At 41.2% G+C, this 18,756-nt stretch overlaps 1 protein-coding gene across 1 annotated transcript; it reads right to left on the reverse strand.

The window, feature by feature from the left end:
• Positions 1-10,459: 10,459 nt before the first annotated feature.
• On the reverse strand, positions 10,460-14,933 carry LOC147631454 (uncharacterized). The gene is made up of 8 exons (XM_086809854.1): positions 14,803-14,933; positions 14,588-14,706; positions 12,678-12,740; positions 12,215-12,450; positions 11,860-12,117; positions 11,540-11,725; positions 11,278-11,337; positions 10,460-10,836 (listed from the first exon to the last, which is right to left on the reverse strand). The coding sequence occupies exons 2-8, from the start codon at positions 14,682-14,684 to the stop codon at positions 10,663-10,665; spliced, it is 1,074 nt and encodes a 357-aa protein (XP_086665980.1). The 5' UTR covers positions 14,685-14,706; positions 14,803-14,933; the 3' UTR covers positions 10,460-10,662.
• Between the last annotated feature and the right edge of the window lie 3,823 nt (positions 14,934-18,756).

Genomic DNA, 18,756 nt, shown 5'->3' on the forward strand with positions numbered 1-18,756 from the left:
TATTGACCATACTTTCATTAGTAAAAAGCCCAAAATATGTCCAAATACTCCCTAATGTCAATTATGTCAATAATGCTGGGGAAGCATTTTGACCATACTTTCATTAGTAAAAAGCCCAAAATATATCCAAATACCCCCTAATGTTAATGGTATCTTGGGAGGTAGTAGTACCCACATAGCCTACCCTCTATGCATATGGCTCCATACCTAACAAATCGAGGATAGCAACGTAGTGAAAACGAAGTGAAGAGTGAGCATGAGTAGCTTCCGCCATCAGCTAAGAGTCAAGTCGCTAAGTGACACTTGCATCAACAAGATTAAAAAATTAGATCCATGGGCTTGGGTGACACAATTATCAATTGGGCCCAATTGTTGTTTGGTCATGCATGAGTCAAGTTCCTTGTCAAACATTTCCTCTTTGAATAGGTCTATCAAACAAGGATGCCCCTGCTTTCTGCTGCTGTAGTAGTTGTTGGTAGTCTTGCTTGCAATAAGCTATATAACCTTTGATAATATAAGATGCATCAATCTCCCATACAATACATGCCAAATGGTATTGCAACAATTTGTAGATGATACAAGCTTATTATCAACACCATCTTAATAATGGCAACAGGACCTTCACCGTTCACAAGTCTGCACCAGTCAAGCATGCACCATTTTTTTGAGAAAATAGATGGCCACATCTAGCTTGTCATAGCACTTAAGCAAGATTTGATCTCAGCCAAAACAGTCATCTACCGCCAACCAGATAGCTGAAGAAAAATGCAGGTCCATCTTAAATCTGTCTCGATTTTGGCATCCTCCCATTGCTGTCGTCTGAGGAGCTCAACGCCATGTCTGGCAAGAGAAAGACTAAGAAGGTGAAGAAAATGTTTTACCGTGAGTTTGTGTTTGGAGTTGCCTCTGCAACGACACCTCGTGCTCTTTCTCGTAAAGAAACTCTTGCTCGGGTCACTGGAAGCATGAAGGTTCAGGCTCATCGAGCTGAAGCCTACTAACCACCCTCTGCAGCTATGCTTGCTGCCCAAGATGTTGCTCAAAAGTGCAAGTAGTTCAGGCTTACTGCTCTTCACATCAAGCTCCATAGAACGGGTGGGAACAAGACCAAAATGTCACGCCAGCTCTCTCAACACTTTGGGCATGCGAATAGGATGTGATGCCTATTCCCATTGTTAAGGCTCGTCTGTGTACTCGAGGCTTACCTTATTTGTCATTCGAGGCTTGCCACTCGTCGGAACCATAGGTCGCTACTTCCATTGAGGGGAAGCTTGGCTCCTTCTCCTTTCCTCTCGTCTTAGCAAGGGTAGTCTTGAGATAATCACTCTCCCTCACCTCTCACACTCACTGATTAGATAATCACAAGCTTACTAATTAGCTAATCACAAGAGGCTCTTCAACACAAGTAATAGAGTAAAATGGGGACATTCCTCAATTATAATAGAAATTTGATATATATACAAGGCAATAGTGTTCATACTCACTCAAAGTGTGTCCACTTATTAAGATGCCCAATGTAATACGCAATGCTTGGCTCATAATTTGGCCTTATACATCATGTAAATACACTTCTCATAATACATTCTTCATTCTTTATACATCATGTAAATACACTTCTCATAATACATTCTTCATTCTTTATCCTCAGGAAGCTCTTGCCTCTTGCGAGCACATCACTTATGGCCATAGACAAGCATCGGGCGCCATCAGATTATTGGGTGGTCAAACTTCATGTAGATGAGCATAATACATGTTTGTCGTTGCTGAGTGGTGTCTGAAACCACGTTAACCAAGGTGGTTAACATACCCCCTTCCTTTTGTAGATTCCGCCCTCAAAATTTGCTGAAGATAAGTTGATGCTGTATGGAGGAAGTTGTGTGTTGATCAGCCTTCATTAGATTTGCAAGACAAAAAGACCAATAGTGAAATGTTATTGAAGTAGACACATAAACATGAACATTGACATAGCAGTTATAATTGCACATGCACATATCGCAAATACAACTAATCTTCATCTCTTAAGTTTGCTACTAAAATGAATCGTTGTTGCTCAAGCTAGGTTATGGAATAGGACTAATCTATCAAAACTTAAAACATGATTTAAGAGCACACCTACGGTAATGACCTTAGTCTCTATATTATTTTCTAGTTAAACTAACCCAATTATATCTAGCCTATATGTGAAGCTATTATGTGGTAGGAAAATGTTTTACTGTCAATACTCTTTTTCTTCTTTGTTTTTTGCTTTTTTCTTTTTTATGTTTTTTTTATTTGGCTTTTCTATCCCTTTTAACATTGTTTAGACACAAGGACCCACCCCATGAAGACCTAGACTTCGGTCACGGGTGTCCAAAGGGCCTACCTGCATGGCGATGGTTTTCTTAATCTTTTGTTTTTTTTAGTTTGTAATATCGTAAGAATGTTTAAGTAAACTACAACCCTCCCACTTACAACCCACCTATAAAGCTAGAATATAAATTAGACTGGTTGTACTAGAAGTAAGTCAAAGAACTCGGCATATTCTTTTAGCATATCTTAATTGTGTCTAGGATTGATAGGACATACTATTCAAGTGAAGCATCCTAGTAGCAAAGAATCATAAAGTAGCAAACTATAGGAAATTTAGACCATTTTATTGATGCTAACTAATTTACACACTCGTCACATAAATAATTAAGAAAGAAATAGCACAAAGTGAGTGCATACGAATACAACTGTTTAAGTACCAGAAGATTGTGTTGTTGTTTGCAGTCATTTGTTTTCTGAAGCTTAGAGTGATGATAGCTGGTAAACTCTACAAATAAAACCAAAATGTTAGATAAATTATGAAAATTTAAACTACTTAAAGTTTCCTGGCCAGGTGTTTAGCATAAGATCTCGTCATCGCGAACAACCATAGCTAGTAAGCATGTGGTGATTCTATGTCACTAGAGTCATCTTCCTCGTGATTGGGTGGTTTTAAGAGATTTGGTCCTTCGATGGCACGTAAGTGCCTCTTAACTATGGAAAGGCATGGGTATGAGACCGATATATGACCAAGGCAACTTTGTCCATGGAAGGTATCTTTGAAATCAGTCACTATCTCCCAAAAGGCACAAATAGATGGTAGCATTATGTCACAGAATGATGGTGTGAGTGTATAACACCTTTCCTTTTGCCCCACTGCTCTATAAGTTCTTTTTGTTGAGTTCTTACTTGATAGGACCCACTAATAGGGTAGGACACACTAACATCATCATGTCTTTGTGGGGTTTCTCTTACCCCATGGATTGAAGTAGTCTTGTCCCATGGCATCGAAAATATGTGCAGCAATGCTAGCATAAATGGGATGCTATAGATAGCATGCAAAGTTTACAAGTAGGGCATGGTGCAATGGGATGGAATTACAAACAAAACACGTTAACAAATGCACTCTCACATCTCTCCCCTAATGTCACATAGAAATAATGTGAGTGGGTCTAGAAAGGGCTAGGACAAGAGGCACATACATACATACATGTATATAGATATACATATAATTAATTATGTATGTATGTACACACATATACTACATGTATGTGTGTATGTATAGACACACACACACAGATATATACATGTATATAGATATACATATAATTAATTAATTAATTACATACATGTATATAGATATACATGTGTGTGTGTGTGTGTGTGTGTGTGTGTGTGTGTGTGTGTGTGTGTGTGTGTGTAATTCCAACACTGCTTACACCAAGATTTTGAAGAAGAAAGAAGCAAGATTCATGTAGCCATTGAGCATCAGGATTAAAGTCAGTAATTTTCCATGTTTCAGAAACCCCAACCAATTACCAAGGTAAGACACTGATGGCTCTCATGTTCATGATGATGGATACTCCTTTTAGTATCTTGCTCATGTAAAGCCTATCTTTATCTACGTTGAGTGTTTCTAATTTAGTAATCTTATAATTACACCTCATCTCTCTCTCTCTCTCTCTCTCTCTCTCTCTCTCTCTCTCTCTCTCTCTCTATCTCCATCCACCTCCATCTCCGCCCACCTCCATCTCCATCCACCTCCATGCCTCCACCTCCACCCCCATCTCCATCCACCTCGCCCTCCATCTACGCCTCCAACGCCACCGCCTCTGCCTCCAGCGCCGCCGCGGGCCCTCAGATTGCAACCTCCATGCCTCATCTCCACTGCACTTCTCCCCCCTTGCCCCCGTTGCTCCGGCCACTCCAGGCCCCCGGCAGAGCCGGGGGATGGTCTGCGTGGCCGGAGCAACGGGGGCAAGGGAGGAGATCATGACCGGTTTAGGCTCCTCCTCCACCTCCACCTTCACCTCGCCCTCCCTCTCCCTCACCATCGCCGCCGCCCTCCACCTCCATTTCTGTCCTCCGCAGCACCCAGGCCATCTTCTCCACCGCCGCCATCGCCAACATAGCTGCCGGCTCCGCCTCCAGCGCCACCGCGGGCTCTCAAAGTGCCACCTCCATGCCTCCCTTGCCCCCATTGCTCCGGCCAATCCAGGCCCCCGACAGCGCAGACCATCTCCCGGCTCTGCCGGGGGCCTGGATTGGCCGGAGCAAAGGGAGCAGGGAAGCCTTGGAGGTTTAGGCTCCTCCTCCACCTCCACCTTCACCTCACCCTCTCCCTCACCATCGCCGCCGCCCTCCACCTCCGTTCTGTCGAGACAGCCTAACCTCTGCAGCGCCTGGGCCATCTTCTCCACCGCCGCCACCTCCAACATAGCCGCCGGCTCTAAATTTAACAGAAAAAGAACAGCAGAGAGAACAATACCTCTTTTCACAGATGCGTTCGCCTGCTAAGTTGAGAGTATCCACACCACCTCTTTTCCTTCATAGCAGCAAAATACAAAAATGAAATGAAATACATGTACCCTAAAATATGTGTACCATATATGTGCGTGTGTGGCCTAAAATATATATAGCCTAAAGATAGATACATACATACACACACATATATATGGCTAAAAATGTATTAAGCTATATGTATTTTATTGCACACACACACACACACACACACACACATACACACACACATTTTTCAATGGTTCAATATGTGTGGCATACTTTTTTAAAACTTTTCTATTATTTATGTTATTGAAATAGTGTGTGTGTGTGTGTGTGTGTGTGTGTGTGAGAGAGAGAGAGAGAGAGAGAGAGAGAGAGAGAGAATATGTGATGTACAACAAAGAGAAAACTCATGCTCTTTTAAAACTTTTTTAAACATTTAGGCTCAAAAGAGAGAGAGAATATAGTTTAGGCTATGTATATATGTACATATATATATATATATATTAGTCTAGGTATTTATTAGGTTACACACACACATATACGTATTAAGCTATATGTATTTTAATAAATGTGTGTGTGTGTGTGTGTAGCCTAATAGATATATGGTCTAATATATCTATATATCCTAAAATAGATAAAAGGCTAGTCTCTTTGTAAATACACACATACACACACACTAAAATACATATATCCTAATAGATTCTTAGCCTAAAATATATACAATATAATATATAAATATAGACATATGTGTGTGTGTGTGTATTTACAAAGAGACTAGCCTTTTATAAAAATAATACTTAGAACCAATAAATGTGTATATTTGTATTTTTTTATATATTTGTAGATACATATATATTTGTATATTTTTTATAATAAAATTTTATCGTGACCATTCTCAATCGTGATTACTCCACCTTGTTTTATCATTTCAACCGCCTTCATTCTCAATCGTGATTGCTCCACCTGTTCCTTCGTTTTTATATTTTCATTTCACATTTTCGTCTCTCCTGTCCTTTCTGCATATTCGTATTGTCTTCCCTATGGAGCACACTGTGGGAGCTTGATGGCTGCAGCAAAAAATCTCAAACTTTAATACTTCTCCACCAGACCACGCTTGTCAGTCATGGATATCTACAAGGGTTTCTGCCTTCATCACACGCCCTTTCTGGAGTGAAAGCTACTAGGACCAATGGAAGCCTACAGGAAATCATCGCTCATTATGATATGGAGGGCAATAAAAACTACCTCGTAGATATTACTCGAAGTAAAACATATATGCTACAATGTAGTCCTCTTTGTGCTGCTGATAGTCTTGATTCTAGTGCTAATGACATTGCCCAAGATGTCCGACATTTGGAGACTTCAGTGGATAAAGAATTAGGGACACAAAACACCCATTTCATATCTCGAGCTCCTCCTCTAAGAGTGACTTGAATGGCTCAGCAACAACTGTTTTGCAACCAGGTGAAGGCACAAGCAATCCAAAAGGTTCAAAGCACAATATCTCTGAAGATGAATGTATTGCTTCTTCAGAGAGTATACTTTCAGTTCTTCGTAAAAAGAAGGAGGAACCTTCTCTTCTACGTTCATTGTTGGAAAAAGTTACTCGAGTCATCCAAGTCCAGGAGGTGCCAAGACATTATGATGGTAATTCCATCCTAGAGTTTTCACCAACATATGGCAAAATAGGAAATATGGATGGAATGGAGCAAAAATATGATGGTCACCTATGGTGGACACGTCCAGTAACATCAAACATGTCTGTAAGTTGTACCGTGCATATTAGCTATTGTGTTGGTACTTTGGAGTGCCATAGGCTCAGCTGTCCTTTTTACTTGAATAATAAAAGGTATAACAACACCTACTTTCATGGACATCTAACAAAAAAGATTGCAATTGGACTTCTGACAGAGGATGAGAAAACTAAAATAGTTTGTCACTTTGGTCGCAAAACTGCACACTGTGTGCAAGTGTGTAGATGTCTTGTGTATTACGTAATGCTTCGTGACACAACTATTACAAGAATGATGCTCCACACTGGGCTTCATGAATATCCAGTTCAGCCAGGAACTTCAAGGTCAATGTTGGAGCGCGTGAAAATGTTTGTTTCTCAAGTGTTGAAAGCCCAGAGAAGTGCAGGTCCTCGAAAAATACAGATGGATATTGTGAAGGATATGCTGTTTTCCTCTATGATGAATCAAAATGATGAGCTACCTACAAGTATTGGGGATCATGAGCTCTGCAATTTTTTGGAGGAGTTGAGTCCTCTTGTGGAAAACCAGAGGTGAGTATTCTTTTGTAACTTAATTATATTTGGATGTATTTTTCTACATTCGGTCCTCTCTTTATTATGAAATTATGTTTTTTAGGTTTAGACGCATTGTATTCCAGGAGAAAAGAAAATACTCATCGAGTTTTTGGTTGGTCAACAATGGCTTGTCATGTTTACGACCCAAGGTGAGACTACGTACTTCAATTTTTTCCTTTCTTTCATTTACCTTGGATGATAGTTGATTGAAAAAAAATCTCTCCAAAATCCTATAGTGTTCAAGAGCTCTTGACAATTGCCACATGCGAAATGAAGGAGGAGGATACAAAAAGCCAAGTACTATTTTGGGAAATGCTGAATAGCACAATGGAGCAATGCGGTTATGCACCCGCACACTTCTATGGGTTTATGACTGATGAAGCAGGGTCAAATTGGTGTGCAGTTAGGACCGTTTTCAATGGGGGTCCGCACAACATTATGGAGGACAGGGAGCGAACGTGCTTATTCCATTGGAAACAAAGTTTGATGAAGCATGCTAAACAATGCGTGAAGGTAAAAAGTCGACAACACCATATTGACTTGTGTGAAGAATGAAGATTGGCAACCAATAAGGAGTCAGCTTTCTTAAAAAGTAAAGAGATTCGTGAGTAGTGGAGAAATGGACATGTTCATGAGGAAAAACTATCAGTAATGGATACGTGGATGAGTTGGTGGGAAGTACGAATAGCACATTGGGGCAACCTCATGTCAAGGGTGAGAAATTTTATGGAGAAATGATATGTTGTATGGATGTATTTGCATTGGAGTCAATTTTGTTAATTCATGTATGAAACCTCTTGTGTGTAGGTGGTCTTAAGCTCGGTGGATTTAGCACAAACCCCTCGAACAAACTTATCTGAAAGTGTACATGGGAGTTGGCTGAGAGAGAGAGAGAGAGAGAGAGCAGGGATCTCTGTCTAGAAGGTATTGTTTTGGTAGGAGTCTGCCATTTATAAGAGAGAGAGAGAGAGAGAGAGAGAGAGAGAGAGAGAGAGAATGAAAAAAGAAAAAGAAAAGAAAAAATTTACAATTTGATTTTTTTAAAATCAATATAATAAACGCAACAAAAACCACTCAAAAATGCAAAAATTAAGGTATTTTATGCTCATGTTTATGCACAAAAGAGAATACTAATTTACTTTCTAATGCAAAAATTATTGAAATAAATGCAACCTAACCTTATAAACATGTGAATGCTGAAGTGATAGCGACGCCATGTTAAGGCTCGTCCGTGTGCTCGAGGCTTACCTTATTTATTGTTTGGAGACTTACCACCAACCAAAATCGTAGGTCGCTACTTCCACTGAGAGGAAGGTTGGCTCATTCTCCTTTCCTCGTCAACAAGGGTAGTTTTGAGGTAATCACTCTCCCTCACCTCACGCTCACTAATTAGATGATCACAAGCTTACTAATCAGCTAATCACAAGAGGCTCTTCAACACAAGTAATAGAGTAAAATGGAATCTTCAATTATGATAGAAATTTGATATATATACAAGGCAATAGTGTTCACACTCACTCGTGTATCCACTCAAGATGCCCAATGCAACATGCAATGCTTGGCTCATAATTTAGCCTCATACAATATGCAAATACACTTCTCATAATACAAACTTCATTCTTTATCCTCAAAAAGCTCTTGCCTCTTGCGAACATGTCACTTACAGCCATAGACAAGCGTCGAGCACCATTGGATTGGGTGGTCAAACTTCATGTAGATGAGCATAATGCATGTTTGTCATTGCCAAGGGGTGTTAACCAAAGTGGTTAACAATAGCACAAGACAGAAGAAGTCAAGTTGTAAATCAATTAAGCGGTTTCCCTCATGGTGTTAACCAAAGTGGTTAACAATAGCACTGGACAAAAGAAGTCACAAGTTGTAAATCAATTAAGAGGTTTCCCTCAACTGCTTGTCAAATTGCGAGGAAGTGTTTTTAGTATGCACATCAACATTGTGCCCAACATCCACAACCCATCAACAAGCTCTCATCACGTTGAAACTTTTGAAGTTTTTTCAAGTGTGAAACGTGTGAACTTGTGGAGCTGCGCATAGTTCTTCAAAAAGAGAGGTCTCCAAGGTCAAAAGAATCTCTTAGACTAGTAAAGTGATCTACGAAAGAAGGAAAAAAGATCGACATGACCAATACAAAAAAGCAACTCATTTCGGACATGGTAGATAGTCCAAAGTATCCAAGATCTCGCTCAATCCAAAAAGACTACATAAGCTAGCAATGATAGAGAGAGCCAACTAAAAACCAAAACTACCGCCCAAAAAGCCTATATAGAAATTGTGCCCATAGGTGCCGTAACAATCTGTCGAGCAATACCACAAAGGATGGGACATTGTCTCACCTACATGAGGCTGAAGGAATGTGTCCACGTACCAAAAGAATTACCATCGAAAAAACACCCATAATACATATCCATAGAAACTATTGTTGCTTCAAAGACAATTTGCTCTTCCATATCCATCCCAATATGCTTTCCACCAAAGCAAGGATTTAGGCATCCTCCATGGATGATTCGCTTGCTCATGAATCCGGGGGGGGGGGGGGGGGGGGGGGGGGGGGGGAGAGGAGAGAGAGAGAGAGAGAGAGCGCAAAAGGAGCTTGTACACACTAGAATTGAAAGCTCATGAAAAGGAAGAGATGTATATCCAAAGAGTTTCTTGTCAAAAAGCCAATCTTTGAGTCAACCTTCTTGAAGCACAAGCACTCGCCGCAATGGTTGCATCATCTCCATAATGACCCTCCAAATCAACCTATGATACAATCCCAAATGACAATGTCTGACTACTTGAGGAAACAAAAAAACCATACCATGCTCATCAATAACATCCCATTTGTAAGCACGAAAAAATTATAGGCCTTCATTGGCTGGGATAATACAAGAAGCACTTCAAACACCCTTCTCCAATGAATGCTCTCCGTAGTCAAAGAGTTTCCCTGGTTTAGGAGCAAACCCGACCAATATAGGTGGTGTAACAAAGCTTTCCACTCTGGAAAGACAGCGGTAGCATACGAAGAACCCATGCACTATATCACCATAACGGGTGACCCAAAGTCCATATGCTTCTGTACGCATGGAGACACACATACAACACCCTGCAGCCGGCCGACCGACCGACGGGGCCTCTACCTAGCACCTACACCCTCACACACACACACACACACACACACACACACAACACACACACACACATGCACACACACACACACTAGCTCAGATTTGACATATGTAAGCAAGCTAAGACCCCACACACTGAGTCTAGATTGTGAGAGCTTGTTACATTCAAAATCCAAACAAAGCACGGGCAAGCCAAAATAAACAAGTGTACCTTGGTCATGCCAAAAGGAGAAAAGCCATAAACAATCGCTTATACCAAACATGACAAGCACCAAGTATCAACATAATGACCATCAGTTATAATAAGATGCTCACCATGCGAGCTCTTAAAGCCACACATACAAGAAATTTAGCGTTTAATTTACAAGGAAATACATGCAAGGCCAAGATTTACAAAGGTTAGGTTTTTTAAAAATCAATGCTTTACTTTCACTAGTATCAGTGATGTGCAATGCTGTCACGAGCAATGGGAAGCTGAATCAGTATATCATCACTCAACTTTTTGGTGCTGTCACCACACGCATGGATTCCTGTGCAGATGGTTTCTGCATCCAAGAATGTATCAATGTTTGCCAATATGAATGGTCCATACTGGGTGATAATCTCCTTACACTGCACAAAAACAGCATTACAATCCATATTTACCAGGCAAGCGATTTCTCTCTCTCTCTCTCTCTCTCTCTCTCTCTCTCACATACACACACACACCCACCAGGCAGTGGATCCTGACTGTGCCACAAATACCATGCCTCCCATGAGTTACATTGGAGAGAGCACTCCAGTTACAGCACACAAAACCTCTGAGACCTACTGGACTAAGACAACCCTGCACGTAACCTCTCCAGATCGGAGAGGTCCTCTGATCTGGAGTGGATCTCTCTCTCTCTCTCTCTCTCTCTCTCTCACGCACACACACACACACACACAGCAGGCAGCAGATCCTGACTGTGCCAGAAATACCGCTGCTGCCATGCCTCCCACAGGCTACATTGGAGAGAGCACTCCAGTTACAGCACACCAAACCTCAACGTATGCATATGCAACACAATATACCTGATCGACATGAGCTGGCACTTTGGAGCACCCCTCGATAAGCATTTCTAGCATTTTTCCCTGATAATCAGACCAAAGGGAACCATTAGCCATAGAAACCCCTAGAACAAAATACCAGGATTTTGAATGGTCTATATATTCAAAAAAAGAAGCCAGCATGCGTACACACCCCATTCGTACACGTATACACACCAACAAACAAAAGCATGCATGAAGAGCATGAATGTGAAAATTAGTTTTAACAGTTAAGGAAAGTAGCTACCTGCACCAGAGGATTTCGAAGCTTGGCTTTCAACTGGTACACAGCAAACTCACAAGTAGCACAATGGCTGGGATCTTTGATAGAGCGACTATTGCAGATCCCGACCTTCTGGCACAATTGTTCTGGTGTTACCGAGTCAACCTCTTTGATATAAAGAGGAGCATAGGTGTCTATAAGCATGTTGCACTGTTCCACAATGCCACAAAATTTAGACCAAAAATTTTACAGACACGTCTCTGTGCTGGCACTACATAATAAAAACACTTGAAACCTGCAAACAGAAGATGTAAACTTGCACAAGGAATCTTGGAATAGCTTACCCTTGAACTGAACTGTCCAAGGTTTGAACACTGAGAATGCAGGGCCTCCAGAATCTCTGCCTCTGTCTTGTTGTCTTGTATGTAAGTGAGTGCTTCAGTTGTGAAATCTGTGCACATTTTGCAAATTCGGGCATCATCTAGTAGCAGCATTGCAGAGCTTGGGCAAAGCTTGGTTTCACCACAAAGTTTGTCAGGTGCTGCATAGACTTGTAGTGTCTCAACTAACTCCGGCACATACAGTTCTGCCAGGCTGATACACTGCAACATGTGTCCAGTCAGTCTTGACAGACTAGAAACGGGAAACTTATCTCTGTGATGTGATGCTAGCGACCATGTGGATCACCATAAATCATACCTGTTCTTGTAAACCAGAAAGAGCTTTGCAGAAGGACCCATTGACGTAGTCAAGTACATTGCCCATTGTATCTGGGTCTGTCAAGACTTGCTCCACAAACGTGGAAATATCCAAACATGTATCACACATGAAGCTCTGAGGAACACCATTCAATGAAGGAATATCTGAGTCTTGGAGTCCTGAAGGCTGCCTTTGGAACAAGGAAATTGGTTTTCTTCTATTGGAGAGAGTGAAGACTGCACCATAAGCAACCATTAAAAAGGTGATCCGACAACATATACATACAGGCAATGCATATATTTCTATATATCTACACACACACACACACACACACATATATAATCAAACAACACCTCTTTAGTATATACTTGACTCTTGATCATTTTTACCTAACCACTTCCATTTTACTTAAATTTCTTTGAGTGCTTATTTGCAAAAACATAGAAAAAACTTGATGCCTCACCTTGCCCATGCTCCTTATGGAAATCTATAATCTTCAAAGCAAACCAACCTTGAAGTGAGCCACCTGCAGACAACATACAGGTAGATTTGCTTCTTCTTTTTTTTAACTACATGCACATTCATCATGAATCAAAAAACAGTGACTTAGCCTTGACTTATGAATCAAAAAACAGTGACTTCACCTTAACTTGTGATTGGGCATGGGGAGCTATTACAGGCAGTACACCAAACAACCATTCAAAGCATCCAACTTCACAGTATTCTTGGAGCCAGAAGTGTACACACCCTATCCCAGAAAAAATGGCTCGCACATTCTGTGGTGTGTAAAGTCACAAAATATGCCATACAGTACAACCCATACTGCACAGCCCATTCCATACAAGTGACTGTGTCTTACAGACCTAAACAGAGTGCTAAGAAAACCACTCTCATAACAACTAGAGAGATCCTCCCATGTAGCCCGTTACATACATGCAATTATGTCTTGGTCCTTTGCAAGGCATTACAAGTCTAAAAATGGTGCCGAGAAAAACACTCATACCAAATAAAGGGATCCACAGGTTGATGTAGATACCAAATCTTCCTGATTGTGTCCCCAATTCATGTTTTTACTGTGAACCTTTCATTGTTTACAGATGACAGGCAAGCAAGCCTACATGCTTTGTCCACTTTTCTGTTTTCTTTTTCTTTTGTTAAAAAGTGTTTGCCAAGTCACGATTGGCTCAACCCTTGACACTGGTAACGCCAATAGTCACAATCTTAGGACTACACACAAGTGAGAACTTCAACCATCTGGGCAGTGGTCTAGAAAGATCACAAGTTCATGATAAAAGAGGAAAAGAATCACATACTTGTACACATTCAAATCCTCAACCACATCACTTGAACACATACACGCAATGGACACAAAAAAGTTCCTCATTTAGTACTGAGAATAGCAAACATCTAAGATATGGCAAGCTGTCAAATACGAGACCTAAAATAGCAAAAAAAAAATAGAGGTGTACAGTCGAGTGGAAACAGGAAGAGGCAGACATTAATGGCCGTTACAAAGGTGCCAAGCAGGCATTGGCAAATGTGTCTTGTATGGCGAGGAAACCCACAGAGACAAATTCACTCCTTTAAAGAAACACTGTTCCAACATTCTAGGCCAAGAAATGACCATCCTGTGACAATGTTTCCAAGGTACACAATAAAAAAACCTGTTATGACATACATGCTTAAACTGGGGGCGGTAAAGAAGTTCTCTGGAAAGAAAATAGACACCTGAACAAAAATTTCTCCTTTACGGTATTCCATATCTATACATCTATACTCTATCCATTGTAACCCCATCGGAACCCTTTATCGTACCTATATTTATCCCCTACCCCTTTACGATGATATAAAACATCACATATCTATACTCTCAATACTCCAAGTCATGACATCAAAGGTACTGCCAAAAGATACTCCCATTTCCATGTTAATGCCCCCATCAAGTCACTAAGGTATTGCATTTCTAGGCATTCATCACGTCACTACATGATATCCCCTATCAGCAATCATCTAAAAAACCTTCAACCCTCAATACCATCCAAATAGGTCATTCTTCAAGGACGACATCAAAGACACTCCCATTTCCATGTAAATCCCTCATCAAGTCACCAAGGTATTGCATTACTAGGCATTCATCAGGTCACTACATGATATCATATATCAGCAATCATCTAAAAACCCTTCAACTCTCTGATCTCTGAGGTGTTGAAGGCCCATAAGAGCCAGGGTAACTCCATCGTGACTAAATTCTGGTGCAAAAACCCCAAAAAAAAAATCTAGATCGGTGTTAATCATTATGACAGATATATCCAAACCGTTTTAAAAAACAGGAGATCCTCAATCCTGCGATTACACGGAAGATGAAAAGCTTACCGCCATGACCGACAACTACCAGTTTGCGGGCATGCCCGACGGCGCTTCCGAAGGCCAGTAGCAACATAAGCGCGAGAAATATACTCCATCGACGCATTCTGAAGGACAATAGTTTGGGCCTGCAAACAGAATTTGTTTCCTTCAAAACCGATGAGACATAAAAGATTTTTTCCTTCGGCTGAAATCAATGGCAGCATGCACACAGAGAAAGAAACCTGCTGATAGAGGAGAAGAGTCAACAGCCAAAGAGCACTTTTACACACGAAACTCGCAAAGAATGGTCTTCCACACTGTCCAGTGTGCGGGCGGACTCCCTGTATGACTCGAGATAGTGCATTCATTGAAGTAGTGAGATCAATAGATACAAATACCACCAATCGATAGGTCGGTTAAAGTGGAGGCTCGTAACCCGAGGTGGTCAGTGGATGGCTTATAACCCGGGCAATGGGTTAAATCCATTGCTGCCTTGGCTTGTAACCCAAGGTAATGGGTTCGATCCACTGCTGCCTACATTGCATGGCAACCTTGTACCTCGTGAACCCATAGGTGTGTGTGTGTATTTGTAAAACTTGTTGGGAACCCGTGCTTCGCACGTTTTTTGAGGCTTCTAAAATCAAATGCTACCAAAACCTCCTCTTCCCCAAATTCTTGCCATGTGGCAGCTTTGTGAAACTCTTCCTTAAGTCAATATAGAGAAGGGTATGCGGGACCCTCGTGTAATAAAAACCATCCAACTTTTTGTTTTTAAGATAAATAGTATGCATGTTGCCACTCTTATCAGCTTTGTGAAACTCTTCCTTAAGTCAATATAGAGAAGGGTATGCGGGACCCTCGTGTAATAAAAACCATCCAACTTTTTTGTTTTTAAGATAAATAGATACAAATAGTATGCATGTTGCCACTCTTATCAGCATGATTGCGTAGCTAGCTCTATTTTGTAAGGCCTCTTTGTATATGGGCAGCCATATATGGCCAAATGGTTAAAAGACTACTTTTGACATCACACCAAATAGGCTACATGCAAGTGCAAGTTGATATTCCCATATCTAAGGGAAGAGAAAAATCCTCTTAAAACATGTAAGGGGTTGTGGGACCCAAACAACCTTGAATGGGTCTCAAAGTTGCTCCATGTATTCAGTCTATATCATTACCCTAGTCGGGTGATATAAGGAGTTGAGTCCAGTTGAGTCAACGTGGCCAATTGACCTATCGTACGACTGTCTGTCTCTACACAAGATATATGGATGCATTTGGCAACTATCCATCATTTAGATCATCAGTTTTGAGATATATCTTCACTTCATGTGCACCCTTTATAGTGCATATAACCTTCGTTTCAATGTCTTTCCCAAATTGCCGTCTAAGATCCTTAACAAGGGCACACAGGTGGGAAGCAATTACCACTAATTGTAATCTTAGTTTGCAACATCTTTCTATCTTATTGACTCTTGTCCTCTGTCATGTTGCTTATGTTAACACAAAAGTTGTACTTTCTTACATGGTATCAGAGCTTGGGCTCTAAACAAGGATTTTTTGGTAAATATTATGTGTTATTAGAGCTTGGGCTCTAAACAAGAACCTTTGGCAAATACAATGTGTTATCATATTTAGAGGAATGTGACAATCTTGTCTTTCTATGAGTTGTGGGAGATAGTTACTAAGGTTGATCGATGCAGTAGCAATCCACGAGATCTAACGCAAAGAATCTCAAGGGACCTTGCTCTTGTTTTGGTGTCATCGTTTTATTAGGGGTAGATATATATACAATAATATAAAGTGTTACATTCCCGTAACGCCGCTACGGGCGTTACCACAAGAGGGGACGACCTCTGGCTCACCACCCAGCCATAGAGGAAGAATGAGGATTGCCCCTCATCCCCCAGGCTATATAGTGTGTGGCCTGCCGTCCACACTAGCTGGCCGCCCATGACTCCGCATGGGCGTCCTCTCCCACTGAACCCCGGATATAGCCATCCGGTCTGTCGTCGGTCACAGGCGTTACAGCCTACGTGACATTACCCCCCCTTAAGAAGAGTTTTCTTCCTCGAAAACAAACTGGGGAAACCTTTTGGAAATTGCACTACAGCGTTCCCAGGTTGCCACCTCCTCATCCCTATCTGTCCATTTAACAAGTACCTTGTGGTACACTTTATGTCGGGTTTGTCTGTCTCGATACCCAAGAATCCTTTCCGGTTCATGTGGTATCTTTGGTGGAGTGATCAATTCCACCAAAATATTTAGAGAAACTACGTTCTCTAACCCGCGAACTGATTCTTCAGTTTACTAACATCATGGAAGACAGGATGAACTTGAGAACTCTCCGGTAACTCAAGTTTGTAGGCTACGTCCCCAATCTTCTTAAGGACCTTGAAAGGACCGCAATATCTAGGAGAAAGTTTATCACACTTTCCCGTTTGCATGGTTGCTGACTGCGCAGGAACCTTTAAAAATACAAAGTCACCTTCTGCAAAGGTCACTTGTCTGCGTCCTTTATCGGCAAATGTATTAGCGCGATCCTGTGCGCTACGGCTGCTCTCGCGTGCAGCTTTGAGCATATCATTCATATCTTCAAGGAAATCCTTGACAGATTGAATCTTCTCCTTTTCTAGGCCTACAGCCATCGGAGATCTCGGCTGGAATCCATACATTAACATGAATGGTGTAAATCCAATCGTCGTCGCGTTGAATGCTTGGAGTTGTTATAAGCAAACTCCAATATGGGCAAATATTCTTCCCAATTTGATTGCTTCTTACTTACATAAGAACGCAACATATCCTCTAGAATTTGGTTAATTCTTTCAGTTTGACCATCAGACTCCGGATGATCTGCCGTACTCATACTCAGAGTAGTATCCAACTTTTTGAAGATTTCCCTCCAAAAATGACTGTTGAACTTTTATCTCTTTCCGACACTATATCTGCGAGCAGGCCATATAGCTTGTAGAGATGTTCAATAAAGAGTTTTGCCAACTCTGGCGTTTTTACAGTTTTCTTCGTGGTAATAAACTTTGCCATTTTAGTTAACCACTACTACCCACACCGAGTCATTCCCTCGACTCGTCTTGGGTAAACCGGTAATGAAATCCATGGAAATGCTTTCCCATTTCCCTTGAGGAATCTCCAGCGGATGGAGTAGTTTTCCAACCTTAAGACGTTCATGTTTATTGGCCTGGTACTTACTGCATTTCAGCACATAAGTCTGGACGTTCTTAAACAAACTAGGCCAATAAAACTGTTTTTATACTAGTGCATAGGTCTTCTGAATCCCAGGATGACCCGCACTTGGACTATCAAAACTATACCCCGAAGGCTCGGCTAGCCTCTCCGGACTAACTCTTGCCTCGCTACCCGCCGCACCTACGGCCAGTTTTTCCGGACTAGCATTACGTGCCGGCGAGGAAGGTGGGCGCGGCTGTGACAAAGTGCGTACGCGTACAGCACGCCAGACCTCTGTAAAGACAGGATCATGCTCAAACAAGCCATGATTTGGTATTTCAACCAAAACCTTAAGGCAAATTTCATGCCTTGATTTTGCATAATGTCATTAGCACAGAAGCTAATGTACTGGAGAGCACTCTAGTAGCGCAAGTTCTTAGACCATGCTACTAGATATTTGTAGACTACGCTACTATGTTGCATCACCAACTTGTTAAAATTTCTCCTTGGAAAGCTCTACGGCCATAGGAGAAATAAACTAGAGCCAATCTAATCATGAATCACAAGGATTAGTTCCAAAGTTGAGAGATACTTTCTCTCTTAGAGTAACATCTTGGCACAAGCATATGCTCTAGAATTTTGTTGAGTTTCTAACTACCATCAATCTACGGATGGTTAAACTCCACTCTAACTCAGAGTAAATGTAACTTTTGAAGATTTCCGTTCAAATGTAACAATTAAACTTCCTATCTCTTATGCCATACTATATCTGCTGGCGGGCAGACCATATAGTATGTGGAGATGTTTGATAAAGATTCTTGCACCACTACGGTGTCTGGAGTTACATCCAATCACCTACAACTCTTTGTTGCTATTACCAGACACATCCCTTCAAGTGGACTCACACAACTATTCGAGTTTATGTGATATTTGAGGATATCCCTCCTTTCCCTCAAGAAAGGTTTTTGTCCTCAAAATTTTACTCTCAAGCGGACTACGCGCTAGTGTCAGAG

Source organism: Cibotium barometz, chromosome 15, assembly GCF_041138505.1.
Source record: "Cibotium barometz isolate CiBa-2024 chromosome 15, ASM4113850v1, whole genome shotgun sequence".
Lineage (NCBI taxonomy): Eukaryota > Viridiplantae > Streptophyta > Polypodiopsida > Cyatheales > Cibotiaceae > Cibotium > Cibotium barometz.